This window comes from Squalius cephalus (assembly GCF_949319135.1).
Source record: "Squalius cephalus genome assembly, chromosome: 19".
NCBI classification, from domain to species: Eukaryota; Metazoa; Chordata; class Actinopteri; order Cypriniformes; family Leuciscidae; genus Squalius; species Squalius cephalus.
The window spans coordinates 3,805,882-3,833,410 of record NC_137140.1 but is presented as its reverse complement, the minus strand read 5'-3'; the positions used below and the strand labels follow the sequence as shown (position 1 = coordinate 3,833,410).

The 27,529-nt window shown below is 38.0% G+C and overlaps 1 protein-coding gene across 1 annotated transcript; it reads left to right on the top strand.

Annotated features, from left to right (window-relative positions):
• The first annotated feature begins 1,157 nt into the window (after nt 1-1,157).
• Nucleotides 1,158-25,663, top strand: col1a1b (collagen, type I, alpha 1b). The gene is made up of 51 exons (XM_079851318.1): nt 1,158-1,452; nt 2,657-2,845; nt 3,350-3,390; nt 3,654-3,680; nt 4,166-4,261; nt 4,826-4,891; nt 5,221-5,265; nt 5,454-5,507; nt 5,641-5,694; nt 5,788-5,841; nt 6,053-6,106; nt 6,675-6,728; nt 6,875-6,919; nt 7,013-7,066; nt 7,524-7,568; nt 7,865-7,918; nt 8,652-8,750; nt 9,377-9,421; nt 9,527-9,625; nt 10,456-10,509; nt 10,590-10,697; nt 10,791-10,844; nt 11,709-11,807; nt 11,895-11,948; nt 12,076-12,174; nt 12,711-12,764; nt 12,948-13,001; nt 13,087-13,140; nt 13,288-13,341; nt 13,567-13,611; nt 14,339-14,437; nt 14,515-14,622; nt 15,727-15,834; nt 15,969-16,022; nt 16,972-17,025; nt 17,120-17,227; nt 17,324-17,377; nt 18,226-18,279; nt 18,625-18,786; nt 19,430-19,537; nt 19,827-19,934; nt 20,057-20,110; nt 20,818-20,925; nt 21,314-21,367; nt 21,460-21,567; nt 21,657-21,710; nt 22,349-22,456; nt 22,598-22,874; nt 22,988-23,178; nt 23,858-24,100; nt 24,734-25,663. Exons 1-51 carry the CDS (start codon nt 1,371-1,373, stop codon nt 24,878-24,880), a joined length of 4,347 nt encoding a protein of 1,448 aa, XP_079707444.1. The 5' UTR covers nt 1,158-1,370; the 3' UTR covers nt 24,881-25,663.
• Nucleotides 25,664-27,529: the final 1,866 nt, after the last annotated feature.

The window sequence follows — 27,529 nt, the reverse complement described above, 5'->3', positions numbered from 1 at the left end:
CACATTATAGCCCGCCTTTCATTAGCAACATCTTTACATTTATATGCAGTAGTAAAATAATATGAACTATCACAAGGCCTCCACCATCTCTCAGCATTCCTATTGCATTTCATCATGAACAGACAATGCATTTAAAATGTAAAGATGTGAGAAAAGGAGGTCAGACAGGGCCATGGCTCTTGAAGTTGCAACGTGTCCACAGAGCAATGAGTGGTTTGATATAATGCCAGAAGTTCTTCTCTCTCTCTTTCTCTGTTTGTCTCTGTCTTCTCTCTGCTTAACATGTTGCACATGTAAAAGCTAACGACTCGCAGCTTCGCTCATATGTTCAGACATGCAATGGACATTTGCACAAATATTCATGTTATGTTGTTGTTCTGTCGATGGCTATGTCTTATTTCACATCTCAACTGTGGCGCTAGTGGTGGTGTTTGTGTATCTGGTATCATTGCGAAGAGGATAAAAGTGATGCATTTGAATGCAGCTGAATTCTATTCTTCTTCCTTTTTTTTAACATGTTCATATAGTTTTTATTCAATTTTAGCTCATGAACTTAAAAACAGAAATATTAATTTGGTCCAATATGGCCATGTTAAAGAGAGAGTTCATTGTGGTCCAAAACAAGTTGACTTTTATTGTGTGACGTTTTTCAAAGCATCATTTTCAACTTTTGTGTTCTATAGAACAACATGACATGTTTGGAATGGCATGAGGGCGAGTAAACGATGACAGAACATTTAACATTTAGAGAAAGATTAAACCCTACTTTCTAATCCTTCATTCAGTCCCAATCCTCCACAACATCATTAATGTTCCTCAAACCCTCGTCTCCTTCATATTCAGCATGCAATCTCAGCATGAAAGCAGTCATTCAATTCACCATCATATAAAGAATCTACAGAATATGATCATCATTTGGCAACTAAACATGAAATGATCACATCCAATAAGAGGGTCCAACTTGTCCAAGTCGAATTGAAAATGCAGAATCTAGACATCCCGAGATTCAGAGGAAGACAGTTTGATCCCTTTATCTTTTTTCAGCATGATATCTCCAGAATCCCTGACACACTTCTCCATGTTTCAAAATGTCCACGTTGTAATGAGGACTCGGAACATGTTTTAAGGCGGCCCTTAGTCTTGGCTGAAGGAGGGACTCGCTTTGACTTGAACATGTAGCAGATATCTTGCTCACTCAGCACCTCCCCAAAACTTTGGCATATAAAAGCCAGGGTCAAACATTTGTTTGCAGTAGGGAGTTTCTGCTAGGGTCTGGATTGGAGTTACACAGACCGGACCCTACGTGTATGACTGAGGACAAAACAGGATTCCCCCTTGCCTCAAAGAGTCTACATGTCTAATATTTAGACATGTTCAGCTTTGTGGATATTCGGTTAGGGCTGCTGCTCGCCGCAGCGGTCCTTGTGGTGAGAGGACAAGAAGAGGAAGATAGTGAGTATATATGATTTTTACTCCTGCTTTTGCAAAGATGCTTGACAGAAGAGATTGGAGAACTCAAGAGGGGGAATTTTCAGCTTGTTGCAAGTGACCTGCAATCTAAAACTTCTTGGGAATGTCTCGAGGAGGGGGAAAAACTACCTTTTTTATTCTCATCAACATTTTTATCTTCTAGAAATTGTAATTTTCCCCATCTTGGCAATGCACGCGGAATTGTGTTCCTTCCTCGAGCGCTTGTTTGCTGCGCGCGTGCAGTTACATGTTCCGTCACTAAGTGATGTCCTCGAGCGAAGGATGCTCTGAAGGAAAAACGCGACACGGATGAGAGAACGAGTCGACAGTGCATTTAATGTCATATATCCTCTCATTCTTACGCCTGTTTGCGTTCTGTCATGCTTGTTTATCGTTTTATAACGGGATATTACCGAATATCTCTGGATTACACTGTCTCTTGACAGACTAGGTGCACCCGTCACTCGTGAAATTGACGTTTTTAGCCTACACAGTAGCTAAAGCGTAACGATAGAAATACAATTCAGCGTTTTAGAATGACAAAGAAGAGTTTTATTTGATAGAGGAAAAACTCTGGTGTTCACTTCATCGTTTGGGAATGAGCGGGGCGTGACGGTGATTTACAAGGCTTTGGCGCCACCAAGCGGTGGATTTTAATACGGCACAGGTCTGAAACACGATGAGGGGGGTGCAGGCCTATCCATCATTGTGCACCACGCCCCATTAGGCCATTTTACCTTAATTTCCTTCCTTTCTTTTAAAATAATAATAATGAAAATAATAAATATGGCGTCACACTAGCTATGAATATCATCACTGTTTAGTTTGGAGACTCTGTCATGTGCCTTCAGATTATAAATGTCATATTTGTTCTCTTGAAAGTAACGCAAAAGTGTATATTTTCTTTTATTTACACCAGAAAACATTTAAATTGAAGTTTTAGTTGAACTACTTTTTTGTAATGGGTCACTTTGATTTAGAGGGAAGACAATATTTAGTTTAGCTATATATATGGCAGCTAGGATTTTGGTGCTCTTGAATTTTTTATATACATATAAAATGTCGAAATGGTCATAGCCCCCCTGGACCTGTCGGCCCTTCAACTCATTCCCACCGTAGTTTGCTGAATTGCGAATGTGATTGACAATTCTGCACTGTGCTGATTCATAGCTGTTGTCCTTTACAGTCTCGTTCGGTAGCTGTACATTGGAAGGTCAGAACTACAACGACAAGGATGTATGGAAACCTGAGCCCTGCCAAATCTGCGTCTGCGACAGCGGGACCATCATGTGCGACGAGGTGATCTGCGAGGATACATCAGACTGTGCCAATCCAGAGATTCCCGACGGAGAATGCTGCCCCATCTGCCCCGACGGTACACTCACCTCCACCTTCGCCCATCACACGCACCTCGCGGTCACACTAGCTCTGTCGCCCTCAAGTGTGCAAACACTTAACCACATGCTCTGGGAAATATCTTTCATTGGCCTGTCATCATGTCGGAGACCTGTGGAGCGCAAACACATCACTGGATTCGCTCTCACCACTGATGCTTTTACATGGCCTGAGGGATTAAGGATGTTTTTGCTTGTAGTTTTTATTGCCTTTTGGCTAATTATACTTTTTTTGTACTTTTGTGAACAGTACATAATGCATATTGTTCCTGTGCATTCAAATATGCAAAGTTTAATGACGTTTGTAACTATTTGAATGTACATTAACTACTGATCTCTTGAGCATCAAAGGAAGTAATAATGTTTGGTAATCTTATTAATGAAAGATTGAGATTCCGGATAAATCCTCTGAGCTTAACTATATCTTTACTGGAGCTGATTTAAGGTGGCACAGTTCTGAAATATTTTTATATTTTATTCCATAGAAGAAGAAACTGCAAGTCCTGAGCCTCCACCTAATGGTCCCGTGGGTGAAATTTATTTTGATTTTTCATCATGCACCTCATTTATAAAAAAAAAAAAAAAAAAAAAAAAAATATATATATATATATATATATATATGTGTGTGTGTGTATATATATATATATATATATATATATATATAATTGTTTTAATTTGCCATACCATGTATAAATATAAATTAAGCACATAAAAGACCCCTTTATGTTATATTTACAGCATACACCAATATAAAGTGTCATAACATTTCTATTTTTTTCATTTTTTTAGGGTCCTATCGGTCCAAAAGGAGACCCAGTGAGTAGAGTATTTGTTTTTGAACACTAAATCATTATCATTATAATAATGCATTTATATTTATATTGTTTGAACGATCTGGGTTATACTAGTACAACTAAAAAAATACCAATTACACATTTGTTTGCAAGAGTACAAAGTCTCTATGAGACAAAAAATTTGTATTGTCCACGTTACAAGACTAAGCATGTGAAAATCTGTTGCAAATGCAAAGAATTGGGGAATTTGAGGCTTTTAACCTGCTGACCTCTACTTGTCTCGCTGACCTTTGACCTCAATTACATGAAAGATTAGGCATTTGTTTAATAAACATGGTGTTACTCATTCCAATTTTAGTTTTTATATGATATTTTACATGCACAATGTACCATTTTTCTTAAGAATATATAGGCAGGTGAAAAGGATTAAATGGATGAACTAATGAATGCACTGAACTAAGAGTTGGCTAAATCTGTGCACTCATGGATCTCCGCTGTGTTTCTCAGGGTCCTCCAGGGCCTCCTGGCAGAGATGGGACTCCCGGAGAGAACGGACTCCCCGGACCTCCTGGTCCTCCTGGAACCGCTGGCCTCGGCGGCGGAGTAAGCAACTCAATTTTTTACATTGTAAAACTGTGACTCTGCTTTGGTTGCGTCAGCATCGCTATGATTAAGTTTGAGAGAATCTTTTCGTATTGGCCCGTATTCAAAAACATAAATCTTGAAGTGATCTTCATGTTGCGTTCTGTTGCCTGATAGATTATTTCCTTTGGCATTCAAAATAAATAAATAAAAAGTATGTTTTTAAAAGTGCATGAAGCTTCTGTGATTGTGTAGTTCAGTACCAACTATGTGAACAGCTCCCATCATTCTCACCATTATGGATTCAGAGTCGACAGGAATAAAAGCACACGATGCACTCTATAAAAGCAAAATATGGTTTGACATAGCTGAGGTATTTGTGACATGTCAGATAGGTGATTTTTATAGCATTTACACAGTGTAGTAGCTAATATTCTGAGATTAAAAGGAAAACTATCCTTTAGTAGTACAGTAGTAAATGATGAAATGATTCTCACCGGAGAACAAACCTTAAACTTGCATATTGAAACCAGCAAAGCTCTGCTCAGCGAACCCTCACTCATTCATTTTCTTTGTTCCCTACAGTCTTTCCTTTCCCAGATGGCTTACGGCAGTGAGAAATCCAGCGGCCCTGCTGTTCCCGGACCACCAGTACGTCAGCTTCACTTTTCCCACCCTTCCTCCTTTCCTTCAGGATCTCACACAGAATAGACAGAAATGCATCACTCATCACTTTTACACAGTCGTATGGATATTCAGCACTTTAGTGTGCATCTCTTTATCATAATTAACTTTTATTATGCATACACCTGCATTATATCTGTAATCGGCCAACCCGCTTTCTAGATTTCGGCTTTCAAAGGACTCCATTTGCACTGCCTTCTAAACTACAAAAACGTACATGATATTGAATATAAGTAGTGTTTAATCTACGTTATTTTTCATTATCTCTATTTGAAATGTTGTTTTCTCTCTTATAGGGCCCCATGGGTGCTCGTGGCCCCCCTGGATCTTCAGGTTCACCTGTAAGTCTGTTTCTAGTGTTATACTACAAAACGTTGTTGTTTTCTTAGAACAAATAAATCTGCTAGTCTGTTTTTCATTTTTTTAGTTCTAACATTGAAGTCCTGACTCTGAGTATTGTCAGTAAACCTCATGTGGCATATTATCCGTCCAGTATCTCCTGTCTGATATATAACTGTATTTTACACAGGGCCCTCAGGGATTCACTGGCCCCCCGGGTGAGCCTGGAGAGCCTGGTTCTCCTGTGAGTATCTTTCACTTGCTTCTGAATTTTAGTGTCAGTTTTACAGAGAAAATAAAGCTCTTCACATTTGACAAAACATGCGGATTTTACCAGCGGCTTGTGAACATTATTCTTCTGCTGTTGTTGCCTGCAGGGTCCAATGGGTTCTCGCGGTCCTGCCGGTCCTCCTGGAAAGAACGGAGAGGATGTGAGTTTTCTTTTTCCTCACTGCATCCACTCCAATCGCCCCTGAAATAATGGCCTTTAAGCCTCTTCTCATGTCTCTTCTGCTCTTCCTCAGGGTGAAGCTGGCAAAGCAGGACGTCCTGGTGAGCGTGGACCTTCCGGGCCTCAGGTGCTCACACACGCTTTCCTCATTTATACACACAAATTACTGCCATATTGCAGACATGGTCAACTTACGAAGTATTACACTAGAGTATAAGAATGCTCACTGGAATGAAAACATTTTAAATGCTCATTATTTCTGATTAGTCAAATAATCAAGCGTGGTGGAAAGAGATTCACACTTTCGTCATGATTATATTCTCTTGCTTGTTTCCCAGGGTGCTCGTGGATTCCCAGGAACCCCTGGACTCCCTGGCATCAAGGGACACAGAGTGAGTATGACCCTACCTTTTTACTGTAGTTTTAAATTGTTTAATTATTTATTCATGTTTAAGGTAACACTTTAGTTTAGGGTCCAATTCTCACTATTAACAAGTTGTTTATTAGCATGCATATTACTAGGATATTGGCTGATTATCAGTACTTATAAAGCACATATTAATGCCTTATTCTGCATGACCATATTCTACATCCCTTAATCACACAATAATTTGACTCTAAACTAAAGTGTGACCATATATATTTATAGATATATAGATATAAAGAGATATATAGAAATAAATAGATTAATGCACACATTTGATTACATTTGATTAATTATTATATAATTTTTTTTATTTTCTATTTTATTACAGACTACATATTTTTATCTGTTTGTCCATTAATATTGGCCACCATATGTGTTTTCCACTTTATTGTTTTGCATTATTAATGTACATTTACATTTAATCATTAGCAGACGCTTTTATCCAAAGCGACTTGCAAATGAGGAGAGCAATAGCAGCATTTAAACTACCAATAGTTAAGTAACAATGCAATGTTTTCTATCGCCTCTTATAGGGTTTCTCTGGTCTAGATGGAGCTAAGGGAGACGCCGGCATTGCTGGACCCAAGGTTAGATCTTCCTTTAATCGTATGCTCTTGTATATTCTTGTGTACATGCAGATATCAGATTCGGCCTGTAAACACGCATGCTAATTTGACTTTACAGATGTGCTGATATAGTGTGGACTCTCTGTTGATTGTGTCTCTGATTACAGGGAGAGACTGGTTCTTCTGGTGAGAATGGTGTTCCTGGAGCCATGGTGTGTGATTATAGATGGCATTTAAAGTCCATGAATAGTTCTTTGAAATGATGCCATTCTTCTCACATTTCCTCTTCCGTCTGCTTGTTTCAGGGTGCTCGTGGTTTGCCCGGTGAGAGAGGTCGCCCTGGTCCCCCTGGCCCTTCTGTAAGTGTCACATCCATGCATTATTGTCTCTGTGGAGTAGAGAATAAAAACCTTCATTTTTACTGTACAGATTACATCTTCCCCTCTACTGAGTTTGTACACAGTATGAGACTCATTTTATACGGTCTAATATACTGTTCAGCTTATTCAATGCAACTCAACTCAATGCAAACTCTTAACTCTGATTCACCATGAGCAACCATTTATAAATGTCAAAATGAGAATGCACCAGAAGTCTACGATAATCAAAACTAATTGAAATATATCTGCCACTCGTTCTGGAGAGTTCTTGAGGCATGAAGTTTAAATGCTCTCTTTTGGACAGAGAGTTATTGATCTATTTGGCTTTTTCAAAGGCAGAATCTTCAGGCAGGGTTCAAGGCCATCATTAGTGTCATTATCGATTCATAAAGATGAACGATTGTAATGTTTTTGTTGGTTTCTTTGTTTTCTGCAGGGTGCTCGCGGTAATGATGGCAACACTGGCGCTGCCGGACCTCCCGTAAGTCTCTTAAGAGCAATATTCTGGTAATACAGCCGTTATTTACAAGAAGAATCTATTGATAATTCAAGTATCACAATAGTTAATGTTCAAAGGACTAATTTTCAAGATGTGAAAATGAAGCAGTTGATTTGGAGGAATGATTCAAGTAATCATGATGTCAATAATAGTTTAGTTATTAGTACTACAATATATTGTTACACCAGTGATCACTACAGTGATCAAAGTCGAAATTAATCATTTTGATGTATTATAGTGTGTTTAATTCGCTGATTATTATTGTTCTGCTACATTAGGGACCCACCGGCCCTGCTGGTGCTCCTGGTTTCCCTGGAGGTGCTGGTGCTAAGGTATGGTACACTCGACAAATGATGGACCCACTTCATTATTGAACATTTCAATTAATCGTTTGAGACAGTGCACTTATTGTGTGCATACATGTTTTTACATTGTACTTATATTTAAAAATACCTGCATGTAATTGCATCTGTAATTACACCGTTGACCTTCCTTTACACCTTAACCCACCCTTAAACCTACACATACCACTACACCTGTCACACTTATGCCACCTCAAAAGCAGCAAAATTGTTTTGGGTAACACCTTTTATTTTTTATAGTGTCCTTGTTACATATGTTACATGTACTTACTGTAGTATTAACACTAAGTTGTGCATAACTGAATGCAGCTAACTCTAAACCAAACCCAATTCATAACCCTAACCCTATAGTAAGTACATGTACCTTATACTGAGTACAAGTACATTTGCAATACAACATGAACTGCATAAGTACATTGTACATAACAGTTAATTTAAGTAATGTTTTTATGGTCATGGATTGGTACAGCTGCCAACAGTTGTCATGTTGATTAAAGCAAAGCAAAAATTATTAAACAAGCTATAAGTACTTCCTAATTCTAATTGACTGTTTCTTGACCCTGTTGTTGCATGTACAATATACCAATACAATATTCTTTGGATAGAAGTGTCTACTAAATGAATAAATGGAAACACCCGTGGGAGTCACCCTCCTATAAATAAACTGACAATTCACTGTTTTCTTCTTCTTTGGCTTCTGTAGGGAGAAACTGGCGCTGCTGGAGGCCGTGGTTCAGAGGGACCCCAGGGAGCCCGTGGTGAGCCTGGTAACCCCGGACCCGCTGGTGCCGCCGGTTCTGCTGTGAGTATTCGCATCACAAAACACCACTGTGTATTTCCTAGAAGGATTTTAAATGAACTACATTTCAAAATGAAATTTGCTTGCATAGTAGCAACAGAATAATGGTACGTTTAAATTACAGTTGTAAAGTTGTAGATTAAAATTAAACTATATTATCTGCTAAATAAGACATGAAGATACAACATTAATTACTAAAATAATTTTCTGTAAAACAATGTGTCTTTTAAATACAAATAAATTTGACTTGAGAGATTGTACGGAGCCCCTAAAGGGACATGGTAATGGAAAAAATATGAAATGGGAGGAAATTTATATGTGTCAATGCTTTTGAGAAACTTTTGAATGTTTGAATGCAAAGTTTCTCAGGGGAACGCAAAACTTTTGCAAGGCATTGAAATATATTTTTTTCATCACCATGTCCCTTTAGGGGCTCCGTAAGTTTAAGATATCAATGGATAAATATGATCTTGTATAAAATGTATGAAAAATGCAGAAACGGATAGCCCACCTAAAGCTGAAATTATCTACAAAAAAAGTGATTGGAGTTTAATTTAAATGAATTTAAATAAGTTAATTTAATGGTGTGGAGAATAAGATGAACATGACTTCACTTGTTTTCTGCACAGGGAGCTCCCGGTAGTGATGGTGCTCCTGGTGGCAAAGGATCTCCTGTAAGTATTTATATGTAGTATATAATATCCCACACTTATCTGTCTTTATCTTTTATTTATGCTGTTGCCCTCTTTACAACGATGATTTGCAATGACGTTTTGTAGGGTGCTGCTGGTATTGCTGGCGCTCCTGGTTTCCCAGGATCCCGTGGACCAGGTGGACCCCCAGGCCCTTCTGGTGCTCCTGGCCCCAAGGGGAACAATGTATGTACACTGCATTTTATTAAGAATGCATGAAAAGTATAGTAATGTTTCAGGATTGCAGATATGCTATCTTTAGTTTTGAAACTGATATTACAGGAGGCGTGACTTACGGCTGGATGCAGCACAGCACTTTTGCACAGATTTGCAGTCTGATCAGTAGATGCTATTATCCGAAAATCAAAGCCAGTCAGCAGATTATTGGCAGTCAGAATTGACACAGCAGTGTATGATGGGTACAGGCTCCGGCTTTAGGCTGTGATTTCATCCAGTCAGTGCAGATCAAGAATATTTGATATTGTAAGTTCGATTTTCGAACACACATTATAGTGAAAATATAGATTTCACAATTTTAATCTATTCTCATTTTGATGAACCAATATCGATTCTTCAATCCGAAGAATCGATCTTTTAGTCTATGCTGTATTGAACAAAACATTATTTGTAGTGCCTCCCATCCAAAAAATCGCAATAAGCTTTGTGCTTTGTTACTTTTGTTATGAAGCTTTCTAATTTCACCAGTTTTATTATGAAATTCAAACAATAAGTACCTTTTTCCCACTCTTTAATGTGCTGTGACAGATCGCTGTAGCCGTCTCAGTTCAAGCAGCACATGAACTGATCATCTTTTCCTCTTTACTTCTAGTTATAGCATAAATAAATAAGTTGTGTGGTGTATTCCAGCCTTTAGATGTTATAGATCTGATTAAAAAAGAACACTCTCTGTGCCCTTGAGCTTGGCACTTAACCTCTTTCCTGACTTATAAATGTACATTTGGATACAGAGGAGTGGGCTGAGATCAGATATCTTACGTCTTATGCTCTAATTCCAGGGTGATCCAGGTCTCCAAGGCTCTAAGGGAGATGCCGGTCCTAAGGGAGAACCTGTAAGTAGCTTTGAAGCATTGATCATTTCCTAATATTTTCAGAAACCTGTAATAGTAATAGTTGCTATTCTCTGTTTTAGGGCCCAGTCGGACCCCAAGGTCTCGCCGGACCTTCTGGTGAGGAAGGAAAGAGAGGAGCTCGTGGTGAGCCCGGTGGTGCAGGACCTGTCGGACCCCCTGGAGCCCGTGTAGGTCAACCTTACCAAAACTGTGACAGTTCGACTCCAGCATGCTTTTTATGCTTGTTTGTTTCTTACCTTTTGCCTTTTTTCTTTCGAAAGGGTGCCCCTGGCAACCGTGGTCTGCCTGGCGGTGATGGAGCACCTGGACCCGGGGTAAGATTACTGAGCTCGCAGATCAAGGCCGTGAATCTTGCTAAACTGTGTCTCTGAACACTTTAGTAAATGTTTCATCTGGTAACCTTAAAATGTGCTTTACTCTACCAGTCAAAAGTTTGGAATCATTAAGGCTGCATTTATTTGATAAAAAAAAAAAGTAAAATGTTTAAAAGGACTGTTTTCTATTTTAATATATTTTAAAATGTAATTTATTCCTGTGATCAGAGCTGAATTTTCAGCATCATTACTCCAGTCATCAGTGTCACATGATCCTTCAGAAATCTCTATAATATGATGATTTGATGCTCAATTCAACACGGACACATTAAATAGATCAAAAGTGACAGTAAAGACATTTACAATGTTACAAACGATTTCAATTTCAAATAAATGAACTTTCTTTTCTTTTAAACTTTCTATTCATCAAAGAATCCTAAAAAGGGTTTCCCCAAATATATTAATGCCATCACAGGAATAAATTGCATCTTAAAATATATTAAAATAGAAAACATATTCTAATAATATTTCACAATATTATTGTTTTAATGATATCTTAATGATTCCGAACTTTTGACAGTAGTGCACGTGGCAACAAACTGATTTTAGAAATATTATTTAATAGGACTGAAATTACATAAGGCTATATGTCAAGTTTACATAGTTCTGTTCAGTGTAGTTTAACCCATATATCAACATTCAAATCTAAAATTGAAGGGTTTAATGTATTAATTACCAGCACAGCACTCGATCTAGTCCTGCCTGGTCACTGTAATGCTGTTTAATGCATTGAGAAGGAGCTGTCCAGGGTCCTGTAGAAGATTGCTGTTGCTGAAATACTAAAAGTGGCCTTTTAAATCACAGGGTGCCCCTGGTGAGCGTGGAGCTAATGGACCAATGGGAGCTCAAGGAGCCTCTGGAGAGTCTGGTCGCCCAGGAGAGCCAGGATTGCCTGGATCTAAGGTGAGAAATAGGCTCTTTAATGTTATGTAAAACCATATTAGTAGTATAAATAGTCTGTATTTTCACCTAACCTGATGCTTGTTGTAGGGTATGACTGGTGCCCCTGGAAGCCCTGGGCCTGAGGGCAAAGCTGGACCTTCTGTAAGCTAATATATATACATACATCATAATTCCCTGCTTGTTTTTGTTTGTATGCAATATAAGACTCATATGAGACTCTAAATCTTGTATTTAAAGTAATGTTTGCGTGAACCTCTTTTACCCGTAGGGCAATCCTGGACAAGATGGCCGACCCGGACCTCCAGGACCTGCTGGATCTCGTGGTGCTCCTGGTGTGATGGGATTCCCTGGTCCCAAAGGAACTGATGTAAGTTACTGCAAAAAAAGCTATGAATTATATATTTAAATAGCTTTATCTTGATCAAAACCAAACCTTCTCTAAACAACACATTAACCCTGTGTAGAGCCTACTGTATCATGTCCTCTAAATGATCAACATGATCAAAACTTCTACTACACGCCTTCACAATCTACTACATGCCTTCTGTCGTCTGAATGATGGTTTAGACTTTTTTAATATTTGAAGATGAACATTTAATGGACTGAAGCAAGTTACTTATCCATACATCATTTTAGAAAAATCAAGTTTAAATGGGAGAATCAAATATGATCCATCAGGCTTTTGATGCATCATCCTTGTATTGTATTGAATTATATGTTTTAAAACTACAGAGCTTTGATCATAAAACTAAGCATTTAAATTATTGGAATTATTGGAAGATATAGAGTTATGACTGATATTTATATGCATTTTATGTAAGTGAAATAAAACGATTCCTTTATGAATATCAGATTTACAAACTGCTTAATGACGTTTTTAATACCTTGATTTATTTCTCTTAGGGTGAGGCTGGTAAGGCTGGTGAGAGAGGTGTTTCTGGACCCCCTGGTGCTTTGGTACGTACTGAATCACACAGATCTGTAGTATTTTCTGAGCTTTATACAGCCTTAAGCATTGCTTTAAACACTTAGCCAAGTCTGGTAAACTCTTAGAAAAGAGGGTAATCTCCAGACAGTTGCTTGAATCATGTCTGAGCAGGTGCATTATGATGCAGTGTTTGTTTCTGTGTGTTTTTATAGGGCGCTCCTGGCAAAGATGGTGATATTGGTGCTCCTGGTGCTCCTGGACCTGCTGTATGTGTGCTTAAACCTCTTCAATTTGATATGTGAACTGTTTCTGTTTCTGCTCTAACTTTCTCACTGCTCTGTGATCTCATAGGGTCCATCCGGAGAGAAGGGAGAACAGGGATCTGCAGGTCCTCCCGGGTTCCAGGTACGCTTGAACACCCTTTTTATATTTACTTTGAGTGAAATTTACATGAAAATACATTTACTGGACAGACTGTTAAGATTAGTAGCTAATTGTAATTGGTTTAGTTGGTTGATGGAACTTAAGCAATCAGTGTTTATTCTCTTACAGGGTCTGCCGGGTACACAGGGTGCCACTGGTGAGACTGGCAAACCTGGCGATCAGGTACGGGTGCTCACGTGGACATAATTGTGTTAGCTCAAGGAGTTATGTATTTATGTTGTGCTTTTTTTATTTAAATTTAGGTTACAGTAATCAAAACAAATTGTAAACACAAGATGATATGTTGCCTTTACTACTTTATTTATTCTATGCAATAACAAATATGTTGGTTATAAAGGAGTTCAGTATTTTTGTTCAGTGTTATTTATTATGTTCACTGTTCAACAGGGCGCTCCTGGTGAAAGTGGTCCTTCTGGTCCTTCTGGTTCAAGAGTGAGTATCTCTTTCAATTCACCTATTAAATTATAAGAACAATCTGACTTCTATTTCTACCTTATTTTCACTATTACTATTACTACGATTATGCTTACACTGCAAAAAAAACAATCATTCTCTTAGTGTCAGCATCGTTTTACAGGAAAAATATCGTAACATCCTTTAAACAAAATAAATTCACTTAAGAAGCAGAAAAAGTATTCTAGGAATATATCTTGAATTATTTTAAATAAAAGTTTTAAGAAGATAGATATATCGTTATATATATACAGGTGAAACTCGAAAAATTAGAATATTGTGCAAAAGTTATAATTTTGATGATTATGGCTTACAGCTTATGAAAACCCCAAATTCAAAATCTCAGAAAATTAGAATATTACATGAAATAAAAATAAAAAAGGATTTTAAATACAGAAATGTCGGCCCTCTGAAAAGTATAATCATGCATATGTATATAGTTATATATATTAAATATATTAATTTCACCTTTTAATTTGAATTACTGAAATACACTAACTTTTGCATGATATTCGAATTTTTCGAGTTTCACCTGTATATAGATAAGCATCAGAAAAATGTATTTTTTGTGTATTAAAAAAATTATACACCTCAATAAATGTAATTTTTTTAAATTTTCCGCTTTCCTCACTGCTCTAGTATACCGTTTCTGTTAGTCAGCTGGGATGAAATACAGCAGAATGATATTTCTAAATGTCTCACGCAGGGTGACCGAGGTTTCCCCGGTGAGCGTGGCGCTCCTGGACCTGCCGGCTCTACCGGTCCCCGTGGAGCTCCTGGTTCTCCCGGTAACGATGGTGCTAAGGTAAGACTCCCAGTTCGATAGAATTATGACTCAGAATAGTGATATTGGAGAAATAGTCTAATTCTCTCTGTGTTTAGGGAGAGCCTGGTGCTGCTGGAGCCCCTGGTGGTGTTGGTCCCGCAGGAATGCAGGGAATGCCAGGAGAGCGCGGTGCTGGAGGCATGCCTGGAGCCAGAGGAGACAGAGTAAGATTCACAACAGTCCAGATTTATACTCGCATTTTGACTCTGAACACTTTTATAGTCTGCCAACAAATATTTTCACATAACAACCTTGTTTTTCAAGCAAACATATTTTTCCTTGTGAAGAAGTACAATTTAGCATTCTTTTAAAAAGTCTACAGAAGAATATATGGTAACACTTTATTTTACAGTGTCTATGTTATATGTAGTTACTATAGTAGTTACTATAAATTGTGCTTAATTACCCAAAACCTAACCTGAACCCTATAGTAAGTACATGTAGTTTGTTATTATTACTCAGTGCTTAAATGTATAATGACTCTGTAACATGGACACCTTAAAATAAAGTGTAACCGAATATACTTAAGTGTGAACTGAATGTAATGTTCAGTTTGCATGTTATTTGCAATTAAATAAATGTATTATAGTTTAAATTTATGTTAAATGCGGTTAGTTGAACAGCTTTTTTGACCCACTTAAGTACAGTAGGACTTAAATATATCTTTATATGCAATTTCATTATTACTTCTTTTGTCTTTGAAATATGGTTAAAGTGTCCTGCTGAATGGGCCGGTGCATTTATGATCAACTCAAATATACTTTAATGTAATTTCTATTGAAACTTGTTTGTCATGTATTTAGATGTGTGCAATTGCACATTTTCAATGAAGTTGCGATTTAGAACATTTAAGATATATTAACTTTAAGTGTAATCTCAAATAACACACTACAGTTAAAATTATAATCAAGTACTTTTTATGTGTGCTTTAGTCAACACACCAAAATAAGTGTGCTTTAAAGCATGACAAAATATTATTAAAACATAATGATTTAAAATGCATTTTAAAGTAAAACTTTTACAATGCACTTTTTAAAATTGTACTTAAGTGTGTTAAGAAACATAGACAATATGTATGTCATTAATATTATATTATATGCATTTAAATTATGCTTTTAAGATTAAAGTGCAATACAAGTGCATATTAAATACAATTAAGCATGCTTCTTTTCACAAGGGTAGTGAGTTGTTACCAAATGGAAATTATACTGACTGCAACTGTACAGTGATGTCACGTCCTGTTCACAACAGTTGTCCTTCCTCTTTAGGGTGATGGCGGTCCCAAGGGCCCTGATGGGGCTACTGGCAAGGATGGCCTGCGTGGTATGACCGGCCCTATTGGATCCTCTGGACCCAGTGGTGCTCCTGGTGAGAAGGTAAAGAGATATGAATCATGTATTAGCATTGAAAGATTTACATTCCTATCGTAAAGCTCCACAACATTTTTCTAACATTTTTCTGATCAGTTTGCAGCATTGTATATGATTGTCCTCTCGTGGTTGTGTTTTAGGGAGAGGCTGGTGCTATTGGACCTCCAGGACTGACTGGCCCTCGTGGAGCCCCTGTAAGTTATTAGGATGTTCCCGAAAACCTCATGAAACATGGACATTAATACAAAAAAATTGCTAAATTGCATGCAATTGCACACACAATTTATGATCAGCATTGCCCTGTAACTGCACTTATTTATAACCCTAAAAACCCTACACATTTTTGAGGCTGCTAAATCATCAACATGTTCAAAACTTTGCTGAAAAACCTGAAAAACCACAATCTATTACATGCCTTATGTCATCTGATTGATGGTTTCTATCAAGCCTTTTAGCAAAATTCTATAACTATCATCTTACTAAGACATATTATTGGGAGATATAGAGTGACAGACAGCTGATATGTATATGCATTTCATCTAAGTAGTCTGATACATTTATAAAGATCTCATTGATTTATATTACAAGCTATCAGAATTTCATCTTACTTTTTGGCCATATAAATATCAGCAAATGCACCAAATTGCATATTTATGCTCAGTTTGAGCTTCTTGAGTTTAACCTCCATATTCTCACTACATCATAGTATATGAGCCAAAAAAAAATTTTTTTTTAGGTTTAACATACTGTAAACTGTTCCATTTAAAAATAGGTTTAAATTAGTGCTGTCAAATCAAAATCTAACATAAAAGTTTGTGTTTACAATGTGTGTGTGTATATATATTATAATGTTTTACATCTCATGTACATATACACACATATGTGTGTGTGTGTGTGTGTGTGTGCATATATACACAGTATATACACATAGACATATATACACAAACATTATGTAAACAAACTTTTTTAAATTGTTAGATGTGATTAATCGCGATTAATCGATTTGACAGCATTAGTTTAAATGGATTTTTCAGACTATTAATTGATACGTCAGGCTTTACATGATTGTATTGCATTTAAATTGACAGAATGTGAGTGATTTATTGCAAGTCATTGAAACATTTCTGTGTCGTATCTTCACAGGGTGAGCGCGGTGAGGTCGGTGCCCCTGGACCTGCTGGTTTTGCTGGACCTCCTGTAAGTAGAACAATCTCATCCTACATTTGTCAATCAGTTCTTACCTTGTGATATTTAAAATCACTGAGCGTAAGTGTCTCTGTTCTGAATGCAGGGTGGCAACGGACAACCTGGTGCTAAGGGATCGTCTGGTGACACCGGACCCAAGGGAGATGCTGGAGCTCCTGGACCTGGTGGACCCGTCGGAGCCGCCGGCCCACAGGTATTTCATTTACATATTACATACTACATTTCTGTTGTGCTTAAATAGATGTCCATCCTATATAATATCTTTATCATCGGTTGTTGTGTTTAACAGGGACCCGCTGGTGCTACTGGAGCTAAGGGTGCTCGCGGTGGTGCTGGACCTCCTGTAAGATTCAATGCTATCAGTCATTTATTACCAAATTAGATATTAGAAATTAGTCACAATTCAAAGCCTTGACTCTATACTTTTAAAACAACTTTTTTTTTATTATTATTATTTTATTGTTATTTTAGTATTATTGAGATCCTATTATAGTTCCTATATATATAGTATTTATTTATATTTTCTGTATTGTTGTATTTTGTCGTTTTTATTTATTTATTTATTGTTTTTTATGTCTATTTTCCCCCCCTTTTTTAGTTTTAGTTATTTTATTACATCAGGATAATCTGTTGCTTTGGCGACTAGCTCAAAATAAAATAAATTTAAGATTTTTTTTATTTATTTACATTTTTATTCCATTTTATTGTCATTGCATAACTTTCAACAAAATTAGTTAGCAAACCTTACGGTGCATCCACGTACAGCACAACAACAGTAAACATTTATTAATTTCAAATTCAATTTTTTATGGTTTTAGTTTTAATCTATTATTCTGGACTTTTAGAGGCTATTTATTCAGAGACCTCAAGACATTTTAGCAATTAAGCATATTTGGACAACAAATGCATAACTTCCATTGCATAAAATATTAAACTTATCTGATTTAAAGTCAGTTCTATGAAAGTTCACACAGGTGTTCTAACCACATGTGTATTTCATTATTTAACCCCTAACATGCTTTTCTGTGAAATTAATATTTTTAAATTGGTTTGATATTTTGTTTAAATACACATACAGTCATACTAAATGTAGCAATACTTGTTTTAGTGGCCGGTGGATACTTTGCTCTGATATGATATTGCATAGCATGTTTCTGTTGCACAGTTTCCGAGTGTCTTTGTTTTTAATAGGGTGCTACTGGTTTCCCTGGTGCTGCTGGTAGAGTCGGACCTCCAGGTCCTGCTGTAAGTATTGTCTATTCCAAACAATGTCTAAACCAGGGTTTCCCAACCTGGGGTTTCCTTTGAAAAAATATTAAATGATTTATTTGTGTGTCAAGTGACCGTTAAGTGACATCAGAGAACCGTTTACATATGAATGTGTTGTTAAATTATCAAAGTATACTCGAAGTAAATATTTCAGGCCAAAATGGGTTTGGCTGACAAAGTTGTTTGGGAATCCCTGGTCTAAACAAATACTTAACATATATTGACTTCATATATTCAGTGTTTACAAGCTTCTCTTTAGCTCTGTGTGGCTTTTCCTGAGTCTGACCTCAAATCATTTAATTTCATGTCATATTGTCTCAGGGTGCTGCTGGACCCCCTGGCCCAGGTGGTCCTTCGGGTAAAGAAGGACAAAGAGGTGGCCGAGGTGAGAGAGGACCTGCTGGTCGCCCTGGAGAGGCCGGTGCCGGTGGACCCCCAGGACCCTCTGGAGAGAGGGGTAGCGTTGGTCCCGATGGTCCCGCTGTAAGTAATCATAGTTTCAAACATAAGCCGCTTTTCTGCTCCATTCCATGCCGATCCGGCCCAGCCGATACGGATATGGATTCATTTTTGTATAGTTAGTTAACCGTGCTGAGAACAGGCCGATAATTGTTTATGATCGCGCCGTACCGAACCAAGCACAAGTGGAAGATAACTGAAACCGTTCGGCCGGTGTAACGGTGGAAAAGCAACTATAGTTTTATCACTTGTGTAAGTCTGTGATGCTAAGTTGAAAGTAACCTTCAGTTTGCTCTGCTGTCAAGTCACATGCATAGCGCTTTATACAATACATTCTGTTTGCTTCACAGTAAAAAAAAAAAAAAAGCAGGAAAGTTAATCAAAGTTCGGAAATGAATACAATTTCAGCTCTAAATCAGCTCTGAACAGAGAATAGTATCACTGAACCACTCAATTTGGTTCAATGTTGATTCAGTTCAATTCAAATCAGTGTTGATGTTGCAGAGTCCATCAATTATGAAACTAATTCAAATCAGCTATAAAGCAGCTGTACGGTGGACAATATTGTCATAATCCAGCTCAATTTAATTATTATCCCGTAGTGTTGGTGCAGTCAAATCGATGATATTACTGAATATTAAGAGTCTTTTAAACCCATTGTCTTTAGGGTCCTTCTGGTTCTCCTGGACCACCTGGTGTTATTGGATCCCGTGGTATTGTTGGTCTTCCTGGACAGAGAGGAGAGAGAGGTTTCTCCGGTCTTGCTGGACCATCTGTAAGTGCTTAAATAACAGATTAAATTTAATAAAGATAAAGTCAATGTAAAATCTAAACGGACCCCGTTTGCTTTAATGTGCATTCCTCGTCATATTGCGCTTGAGTCATTGGTGCGTTAATAAAAAAAACATGTTTGTCTGCATAATCTAATTGTTCATCCAAGGCCAAACTTTTCTCCTCATTCTCATGTGAAAATATTCTGTAACTGTTTTAAACTGGGTTGCAAATGCAGTTTTAATGCAGTAAACTTTTGCCATCCTTTATAATATCCATCTCTATCACCTCAGGGAGAGCCAGGCAAGCAGGGACCCTCTGGGCCTCTCGGTGAGCGTGGACCTCCTGGACCGATGGGCCCTCCTGGACTGGGTGGAGCTCCTGGTGAGGCTGGACGTGAGGTGAGCAAACTTTAGAGATTTCAAGACTTATGTTAAACCAGATTTGTCCGGTCAGACAACAAAAGGGCCACATTCTGTACAGCGTGATGAAGTTATTTTCATTATGACACTCCTCTCTGCAGGGTAATGCTGGACATGATGGCGCTCCTGGCCGTGATGGTCCACCTGGACCAAAGGTAAGCGCAATCACACACTCTTACATAGACATCCTATCTAATCAAGTTATTTGACATGAAATGTATTTTATTATACATTTTTTATTCTTTTTATAATTATTATGCATGCAGCTTTTATGACCTTATTTTGAATTCAGAAGTTATTAATTGGAAGATCTGTATTTTGTACTTTAAATTTTTTTATTTGTCTCATCGCAAGACCATTTATATTATCTAGTGAAGAAAAGCGACCCACTTCATATTAAGTGTTCTTAACTACTATGTACTAACATTTAAATTAATCATTCGATACAATGCACTTACTGTGTGCATACATGTAGTTATGATGTACTTATATTTAAAAATACCTGAATGTAATTAATACATCTTAACTACTCCTTAACCTACCTTTAAACCTAACCATATCCATATCCCAACCCCAATAGCAGCAAACAGTTCAACATGAACTCACTAAGTACATTTCTTTAGATGCATAGCATTAGACACCTAATACAATATATATATATACAGTATATACAAACACATAAATATATATAAAACTGGTTAATGGTTATAGGGTAATATACAGTCATTATCACCCTACTGTCACACTATCTGGGTTTGTTTAGTATCCCTTACGAAATAAATGAATGCATAAAAGTTGTTCATAATTGCATAGTATTTAATTGGTGCTTCCAGTTTAAAAAACACTTTTCTGCTTGCCGTAGGGAGACCGCGGTGAGTCTGGCAACGCTGGTTCTCCTGGTTCCCCCGGTGCTCCTGGAGCTCCTGGTCCCATGGGTCCATCCGGAAAGAATGGTGATCGTGGAGAGGCTGTACGTTTTTAAATCCCAGAATTATTTCTGAAAAATTTACCAGAATTATTTTATTTTTTAAAAATGAATAAATACACGTAATGCATCCATACCAAAATTACAGGTTTTATTATTATTTTGAATGATTTTATTTCATTCTCATTTTAAATTTAGTTACAGTTTTAGTACTTTTGGTTAATTTGAGTTATTTTAGTACTTTAACTTAATCTGAATGGAAATTAGATATTTTATCATAGGTCAAGTAATGAAAATGTTTTTATGGTTTTAGTTTTAGCTAATGCCGCACTGTAACACTAAAAACTTTTTATGACATATTGATATATTATCCTGAATTATCTCATGCTATGATTGTGGATGTTCAACATTGTTTTCTTTCTCTTCCTTCCAGGGTCCTGCTGGTTCTGCTGGTCCGTCCGGTCCTGCTGGTGCTCGTGGTGCCCTGGTACGAATTTCTCATTTGTATCAGTTATTCATCTTGTAGTTTTTCTTAGTAATCTGTCACCAGTCTGATCATGGTCATCTCTCTTCATGCAGGGTCCAGCTGGTCCACGCGGAGACAAGGGTGAGGCTGGCGAGGCTGGAGATAGAGGCATGAAGGGACACCGTGGCTTCTCTGGAATGGCTGGAGTTCCTGGACCTTCTGTAAGTGAGCATAATGTCACAGTTACACACTGAATCTGAACCGCTGAATCCACTCGAAGTGAAAACTGACCCTTTCTGAACGTTTTTAGGGATCTCCTGGTGACCAAGGACCTGCCGGACCCTCTGGCCCTGCTGGACCTCGTGTAAGTAGCACATCACATATCATGGGTTTTAAATGACCTCACTTAAATAATAGTCAAACAATTTATTTTTATAACGCTTTATACAATAGAAAATTCATCAATTATGAAATTACTTTAATTTCCAAGCTCTACAGAAGACATTATTATCAGTTATTATCCAGTTCAATTCAGTTCCAGTTTTGTTCTCATCTCATAGTGCATTAAATATTTCTAAATGTTAAAGACAAAAGTGACATTGACGGTAGTAGAGAAAAAAAAACATTTACTTTCTTTGGTTTATACTACATGATATAAAGGAATAGTTCACAGAAAAATAAACATTCTGTCATTGTTTATTTACTTTCATGTAGTTACAATCTCATATGACTTACCTTCTTATGTTGAAGACTAAATTAGATGTTTGGCAGAATCAGGGTTGCCATATCCCAAACATATTGCGGGAAAACCGCAAACTTGGCAACCCTGGGCAGAGTGTCCATGCTGCTCTTTTATATACGACAATAGCAGTTGACAGGCTGAATCTGTGTGATAGCTTGGTGTGTTTTGCTTTGAAAACATTGCTCTGAAATGAGAAATCACAGGACAAGCTTCTGCATGCAAACATTGTAATATTCCGAACGGTTTCATCTACTCAATAGGGATCTTCTGGTTCCAATGGATCTCCTGGTAAGGATGGCATGAATGGTATTCCTGGACCCGTTGGACCCCCTGGACCCCGTGGTCGCTCTGGAGAAATGGGACCCGCTGTAAGTCTGAAATCAACACAATTTTACTGCTAAATTATCTCTTTTAAGCTTTTTTTGTGGTTTCTGTTTTAGCGTGGACTTCAACAGATCTAAATAACATCCAATTGGATGTACTCATGTGATATTCTCTCTCTTAACTAGGGTGCTCCTGGTACTCCTGGACCTCCTGGTCCTCCTGGACCTGCTGGCATCGGTGAGCCCTTCCTTCCCATGCCACAGGGCGAGAAGGGTCCAGATCCACTGCGTGGAGGCTACAGAGCTGATGATGCTGGCGTTCGTGACCGCGATGCTGAGGTGGACACCACCCTGAAATCTCTGAGCCAGAAGATTGAGAACATCCGTAGCCCCGAAGGAACCCAGGCCAACCCTGCCCGCATGTGCCGTGACCTGAGGATGTGCCATCCTGAATGGAAGAGCGGTAAGCATGGACTCGCTTTTAAGGCTTTAAGGCAGCAGATTAAATTCAGATGTATTGAAATGATCGTGCATTTCGAAGCTCTGAAATTCACTTAAATCTGTTTGTTCTGCAAGGATCTTACTGGGTGGACCCCAACCAGGGCTCTCCTCTGGACGCCATCAAGGTCTTCTGCAACATGGAGACTGGCGAGACCTGCGTCAGCCCATCTCAGACCACCATCCCCATGAAGAACTGGTACACTAGCAAGAACATCAGAGAGAAGAAGCATGTTTGGTTCGGAGAGTCCATGCCTAATGGCTTCCAGGTACGTCAAGACCTTATACTAGGATATACAGAGATACATAGATTGTAAAAAAATGATTTAGCTGATCATTTATAAAATACATTACGTTGTTTCAAATATATTTTATATTTCAAATATTTCAAAACAGTGAATGAAAAAAAAAAAAGAATTTCGAAATTTTGATTACTTACAAATTTAATTAATGGTCTTGAAATACTGCAGAATTGAAAGTATTTCTTTCATTTTATAAAATATATTACATTTTACATTAAAAATACATTTTAAAAGATGTTTATGTGCGCAAATATACATTACAGATTATTATTTTCTTTCGGATCAAAGGTCTGAAACCTCTTCCAGCAAACCATAAATACAACAAAATAAACAAATAAATAGTTTTAGGATTTTTAATGGAAAGTTTTGTGTTACAAATTTGATCATTTGCTCAAATAGTGCAGAATTTGAAATATTTTATTTTATTACTTTCAGATTTCAGATTCTGCACTATTTCTAAGAAATGAATCAAATAATCACATTTTTGACATTTTGACAATTTTGTACAAAAGCAAAGATTTTCCAGCTTCCACTCAAGCTCAAGATGCTCTCTAGAACCAAACAGAAGCATATTCATTAGTGGTCTCAGAATACATCATGATCTTCGCTGATGAATACAGGAAGTAATGTGGTGTCCTCTATGTAGTTCCAGTATGGCAGCGATGGCTCTGATCCAGAGGATGTTAACATCCAGCTGACCTTCATGCGCCTGATGTCCAACGAGGCTTCTCAGAACATCTCCTACCACTGCAAGAACAGCATCGCCTACATGGACGAGGCCACGGGCAACCTGAAGAAGGCTCTGCTCCTGCAGGGCTCCAACGACATCGAGATCAGAGCCGAGGGCAACAGCCGCTTCACATACAGAGTCAGCGAGGATGGCTGCACGGTGAGCACACCACCATCTCTGCCATTGCTTTTTCTTTTGCCCCCATATTTGTGTTCCTTTCCTTCCTCATAATGTTACTCAAACAGAGCACTGCAGAGATGACGTGTTTTTGTAGTCCAGCCTATAAGTTTGCATCACCCTGGTTCCCTCGACAAAAAGCCAATAGAATTATTGCAGAAAATAATTCTTGACCAAAACACGTTTTGCTCATCATGATAAACTTAATTTTATGAAATTTGATGCCTAAACACAATGTAGGCTATAAATGAACTGCACCACAGTTAAGATTTGGACAACTCAAAAAAAAAACATTTTCTCTGAAAGTTTGAGTTGGAATAGTTTGCAAGTGTGCGATTATAAACACAATGAGGCTGTGAAAGCACCTTGTGAGTCGATGAGTTTATGTGTTCGGCTGATGATGTTTAATGTCTGCTTGTTAGACCAGTAAATGAATTGTGCTTGTGAAAAGAAAAGAGCTCGTGTTCACCACAGACCTTATTTCAGGCATTTAACCAAAAACCCACTGACTTCAGGACGATTGTGTGCTAAACTACACAAATGTGTCATCCCTGCAGCAGTCTATTAATCTTATCATAATTAATTTGTCCTTTTTTGTTTGTTTGTTTTCCACAGTCACACACTGGCACATGGGGCAAGACAGTCATTGACTATAAGACAACGAAAACATCTCGTCTGCCAATCATTGATATCGCTCCTATGGACATTGGTGCTCCCGATCAGGAATTCGGTGTAGAAGTTGGCCCAGTCTGCTTCTTGTAAAAAGAAAAATCTGGACATGACTTTGCTGTTTTTTTTCTAGCAGTCATCTTCAAATCTTTTCCTGTTCATTAAAAAAAAAAAAGCCTGAACTCTAATTCGGCTGCAATCGGTCCATGTGCTTAAACCTGAATCCTTGAAGACGGTGCTTGTTGTGATTCCCATCTTGAGAAACATTCTTAAAAACAAAATCGAGGACCGCTACATTAGCCTGTATCACCATCATGGACACTTCATGAGAATCCTTTGCGTCAGCTGACAACAAGAAAATAATATATACTTGTAAAACGCCCCGCCCCCTGGAGTCCGCAGGAAAACTACCCCCTGGTGACTTTTTTTGACCACTGCAAAAGGACAATGAAAAACAAGCAAATGCTAATGTACCATTCTCTGGTGTTGAATAAATATGACAAACGACAGCCAAGTGTCTTGTTCCTTCTAACTGAAAGTAAAGCATCACACAGGGAACAGATTTAGGTCAATGGTATGACGTCATCTTGATATAACGGCTACCTCAGGACAAAAAAGTGCATGGAGATTTTGGGGGAAACGAGGGCAGTTTTTTTTATTCAACCGAAGTGAACGATTAGTAACAGAAATGAAAAGGTGCTACTTCCTCTCCAGGTCCTGTCTGTGGTGTGTTTGTATCTGAGAGAAAACAAACTCATTTTTATACTGTCACTTACACTTGCAGGGCCTTTTTGGTGCTAAATGTCAACAGAATGTCTTGATGTCAATGTGATGCAATTGCTCTTATCAAAGTGTCAGCGGATGAGGAGAATAAAACAGCGGGATAGGTCGGTTACTGTAGATTTGCACTTAATCTGATATGGGTTAAGTGGATGGACTGATTGCCAGTTCGTCTCATTTCCATTTCCCCTTCCTGAAGTTTCTAGAGAAGTCTTATTTTTGTCTGTACGTGCCGCTCCCCCCCGTTTCCGGATTTTATTTCTACTTTCAAAATGCAATGCACATCTTTTTTTTCTATTTTATTTTTGTTTTAGTTTGTTTGATTTGTTTTCAGTGAAAGGTTTCTTTATAAAAACTTAAATGAGGCGGCAAAAAGAAAAGTGCACGGAAGAAATAAACCCTCCAATGGTTCCAACAAAGGATCTGTACTTATTTTGTACATGTATAGTATTTCAAGATGTTTTTAATTATTTTGGATGTTGAAATAAAGCATGTTTATGTGGTCAACTGGATGCTGGATATGTTATCTTCTTGCCATGGCCTCGGTGCCTTTCTCTAAGCATGAATTAAACAAACTACGATGCTTTCACTCAACTACCTTAATTTCTACTTTATTTCCAGGGGTTGTGCTTGGGTTGCATGTTGATAATGGGTAGGGAACTGTCATATTTCTGAAAAAAAATCAAATGTTTTCCTGTTCATAGTTAAAAGTAAAAATGACCAAATTAATTGGCAATCAAAATATTATTGCATTTGTACACCTCTCTTTTTAAACAAAAGTACAGTAGTTCTTCAATGTACATTTTAATACTCAAGACTGAGGCCCCTTCCCAGTCTTTTCCATTACAGTCTGGCAAACAAATGTTGGGTACTATTGGCCCTTGTCAAACCAAAAATTCACTTTTCCACTCCTGCTCACCTACATCATAACTGAACTCAACACAAGGTGTATCAAATATTTTAAACAGCGACACAACATGTTGTAAGTGTGATTTTTGCATCAATGTAAAACTTTAAAGAGCTTATTTAAAAAGTTTTAAATTTTAAGAAATAATTTGTGCTTTGTGAAGAGTCGTCTGATCCATCCTCGTGTAACAACGAGAGTAAATGAAGATGTTCATTCTTACATCCAACTAGCCTGGAAATCCAGACCTAAATCTGAAAGATTAATGGTCTGGCATCGACGAATGAAAATCGGCCAGCTCGAGGGACGGCACCAAGCGTGCATTTGAAAATCTCACTGCATGCAGCTAGGCTATTGGATAACGACCAATCACAACAAGCCCCATACGCTTAGCTACCAGCGGAGCTAACTGGTAGTTTAGACTCTTGCCGTATCCGGTCGGCAAAACAGCAAAAACGTCCTTCTTGCAAAGGAAGGATTCGAGCGCTGTCTTTTGTTCCTCTTTTAGATAAAAAGCCAAGTCTAACTCGTTCATTGTAGCGGCCAAATCCATTTCAGACAACTGGTGTTCATCCATAGCCATCTTGCAATGTTTACTAATGACTTTAGCTCATTAGACTTTGTTTAACTCGCCTCTGGCCCGCCTATATCAGATAACCGGATGTGATTGGTGCAGCTCGGATACAAGGGCATATTTAATGAGCATCATTACTCGACGCCAGAGTAACTCGCTGAGCAAATTCAACTTGTGCTCTCGCGAGAACTCTGGATTTCCAGGGTAACATCCAACAACGAAACACCTCAATCGCTTTAGAAGACATTCTTGTCTACAGCTGCCCCGCATCGAAACAATGTTGGACTGTGTTAAGCTCACTCAGGGCGGGGCTATGCTAATTCTGCAGTGTCAGTCAACAGTCGTGGGAGGGGCTTGTACAAAAGTACGTCACACTGCCCCGATTTTGAGAACGGATTGTTCTGAGACAGTGCTTCTGATTTATGGGGATTTTAAAAATAAACACTGGGTGGATTTTTGTCAGGGTGGTTGTGTACACACACTG

Bases quoted from the DNA above. Each gene is read 5' to 3' on its own strand.
- col1a1b (XM_079851318.1), top strand. From the start codon at position 1,371: ATGTTCAGCTTTGTGGATATTCGGTTAGGGCTGCTGCTCGCCGCAGCG. The intron at 5,266-5,453 runs GTAAGTCTGTTT...TATTTTACACAG, and splicing joins CTGGATCTTCAGGTTCACCT to GGCCCTCAGGGATTCACTGG. The intron at 11,949-12,075 runs GTAAGCTAATAT...TTTTACCCGTAG, and splicing joins AGGGCAAAGCTGGACCTTCT to GGCAATCCTGGACAAGATGG.